The 3,262-nt window shown below is 42.0% G+C and overlaps 1 protein-coding gene across 1 annotated transcript in view; it reads right to left on the bottom strand.

Annotated features, from left to right (window-relative positions):
- Positions 1–2,154, bottom strand: part of LOC105621553 (dachshund homolog 2-like) — a gene marked incomplete at its 5' end in the record, with an annotated part of 76,876 nt that extends 74,722 nt beyond the window's left edge. The window contains 2 exons of the mRNA XM_012203025.1: positions 303–473; positions 2,078–2,154. Of these exons, the coding sequence (XP_012058415.1) occupies positions 303–473; positions 2,078–2,154 (248 nt within the window). The remainder of the gene's footprint in view (positions 1–302; positions 474–2,077) is intronic.
- Between the last annotated feature and the right edge of the window lie 1,108 nt (positions 2,155–3,262).

Here is a 3,262-nt window from a genome sequence, read left to right as displayed (position 1 = left end):
CTCTCTCTCTCTCTCTCTCTCTCTCTCTCTCTCTCTCTCTCTCTCTCTCTCTCTCTCTCTCTCTCTCTCTCTCTCTCTCTCTCTCTCTCTCTCTCTCTCTCTCTCTCTCTCTCGCCTTCAAATCGAAATCGTCCTTTTGACATTCGTCAAAAGCGAAAGAAACGCATTTTATCGCTCGGTTTTAATTGATTGTCAGAGGAACGATCTCTTTCAAGCCGATCGCTTTATCAGAGTTATAAATGGCAGACAACACAGATCCTGTCGCTTGCGGTTCAATTGCCTCGCACATCTGAAAAACATACCTTCATCCTTTTCATTGTCGTCTTCGAGGTCCTCCGACAGATTATCATCCTCCTCCTCGTCGTCTTGAGAACGGTGCGACGCACCTGCCTCACTTCCAGACTGTTCGCCCACGCTTCCGCTTCCCGCCGTTTTTGAAAGATTTAGAACCGGGCTGTGACCATTGGAGGAGCCTGGAAAACACACAGACATTGCGACAAAATCAATTAAAGATACAATTCATATGCCTATCAAATATATAAAAATATATCTATTCAATATGTGCATGGTGTATATTAGAATCGAATTGACATCACAATGTATCCACTCGGTACGATAACGCTGGAAAGCGGCGTCAATCTTTCCCAGAGAACGTTCGGTTACGAAGAACGAGAAGCGCGTCCATCGACCAAACTGACAAGTTGATGGATTTTATTTACCGCTGCGCATCCCCCGTTTAGACGAGAACAAGCGGACTATCCACTCCCCGAATCTCCCCCGATCGCCCACCTACCCCCAATGCGACTACCTCTTTCTCTCTTTCCGCATCCCTTTTTCCTTGCTTTGGCCGTCTAAGCGCGCTCGCGCGCGTATTTGATATCCTAGTATTTTAATCCTGACATAGATAGATACTGTTTGGGCAACGGTCGTCGGCGCTGACGCATTGCTTCGGGCCACTCGTGATCTCACGAGTACTCGGAACGGATACTCGTATGTACAGTGAGACCAGAACGCCTCGGCCGTTCACACACGTACGCAGAGCATCATGTACCTCGTTGGCCACTGAAAGAGAAGGGTCGCGGTTTTCTCGGGTCTTCCCCGATGCGATCTAATGAATCGTACATCTTTTACGTTAAATTGACTTCTATACGCCGGTCGCCGTTGAAGGCTGTGTGAGTCTCAGTTGAAATCCATCGAGAGTCTCTCTTGCGTGAAATATAACTTCGCTCTCATAAATCTAATTGCATCAATATATGCAAATACGATTAATTTTTGCATTTATTTGACAGGTCGAAAAATACGAAACGTAGATAGAAATCGAAATGTGTTCCGGGACGAAGGTGGGCCCGTTGCGTAAAGAGTTCCATCAGACGGATTATAATATTATAGAAAATCAGAAGGAGATGTAGGGCCCCGTGACCAGACTGTAACCCGATATCGGACTTAATCTCCGAGATCCTGAAAATGCCCGGAACGCTCGTCGTTCGACTGCTTTGTGGACATACACGAGTCCAAAGGAAAGAATGAAAAGGTAGAAATATAGAAAACAACAAATACGCTTGGATTCTCGGATCGCCGTACCGCGCCGTGTCGCGGTCAAAAATCTTTCTGCGCCGCTTGACTTCGAGTCCGCATCGATCGACTACGTTCCATGGAGGAACTTTGACGATTAAGAATCTCGCGTTACATATTTAATCCATGACAGGCACTACAACAGGTAGGTAGGAATACGAGAAATAGCGTTAGAAACTGCCTACAACACGACATAACTCACAGTGTCCTTTTAGAAACTTTCTAGATATTATATATCAAATTAAAAAAAAAATCGATTTATTGATATCATTAATTGTCGATATTTGTATATTAATGAGAAATATCATATGTTAATTGCGAGTCATTAGTTAAACTAATGATTAAGTTAAATTAATTATATTAGTAAATGATGAATAATACCAGAGTTTAATAATTTTTTTATTATATGTAATCTTTGAATTCGTTTTTTTTAAATTATAATATGTATGATTAAATTTAAAATATACGAGCATATATATGCATTGATTTACTTGCGTGATCTTACCATTATGCGAGCTGAGATCCCTGGGTTTGTGGTCCAAAGCCAGCGCTCTCTCGGCGTCGCCTCTCTCCTCACGGAGCCTGCAACAAAGAAGAAGAGAGAAAAGAAAGGTTTCGTATTAATCTGAGGGATTTAAATCGACCGAGCGCGGAGGTGGACTCCGCCACTACGTAGGGTATTAATTAAATAATTATTCTAGTCGCTGGGCAAGGGATCCGCGTAGGAAGATAAGTACCGGTCTCACATCGTGACGGTCCTCGTCGTATCACTGTACACCGCGCATTATCGTCCTTAATCGCCTTGTCCGCCGCGACACACATCTCGCATTTATTTAACCTATCACGTGATGACGTCACGTATAAAAGAATCACAGCTTATGTCGCCAATGATAAATTAATCAAATTCATTCAAAAATATTCTAAGAGCAGAATATCCACGACGAGTGAAAAACGAATTTCCGAAAGCGATAAGTGCTCCTCTTTTATATTTTGTTTCGATTTCTTCGGACATCCCAGTTTACGAGGTCATTAATGCGGCGTCGCGGTTTTTCGCTCTCGAGCTATAAGAAATTTTTAATCTTAGTTTTATATTGTTTGACACTCGTGCCTCTGGATTCCATCTTGGTTTATCCAGAATCATTAAGATTTTTGTCTCGATGTTGCGGTTTGCATTATAAGAAACGAGCAAGGATTGCAAAATCGAGTAATTCTTATTATAAAACTGCGAAAACAAGTAAGATAAAAGCTTCGAACAAAATTACTTTAACGTTCCTTCAACTACAAAAGGCATAATTGATCCTTGTTAGCCGATTCCTCACAGATCGCAGTTAATAGAACAATTAAAAATAATTAATACTGTCGCGAAGAAGCAATCTAATTAATGAGGTTGCGTCTTTGAGATAATATTATCTCGCAGCAAAGAGAAATAATTTTCGAATAACAAAAGTTTCGTAGTACAAGCACTTTGGTTAAGGGACAGATTCTTTAATCGCGCGTAAAGAGTTAAGTGCAAGAACGACCCTCGGCAGCAGTGCCGCAGAAAAAGGGGAACGTCGATGCCGCGGCTTTTATTGCGAAATTTATAGCGGAGGTCATCCACATAGTCGCGAATTTATTTTACAAGAAGTATATAGAAAGAGAGAGAGAGAGAGAGAGAGAGAGAGGAGGAGAGAGGAAAGGAAAGGAGAGA

This window comes from Atta cephalotes, assembly GCF_000143395.1.
Source record: "Atta cephalotes unplaced genomic scaffold scaffold00034, whole genome shotgun sequence".
Lineage (NCBI taxonomy): Eukaryota > Metazoa > Arthropoda > Insecta > Hymenoptera > Formicidae > Atta > Atta cephalotes.
This window is presented reverse-complemented; position numbering and strand designations above follow the sequence as displayed.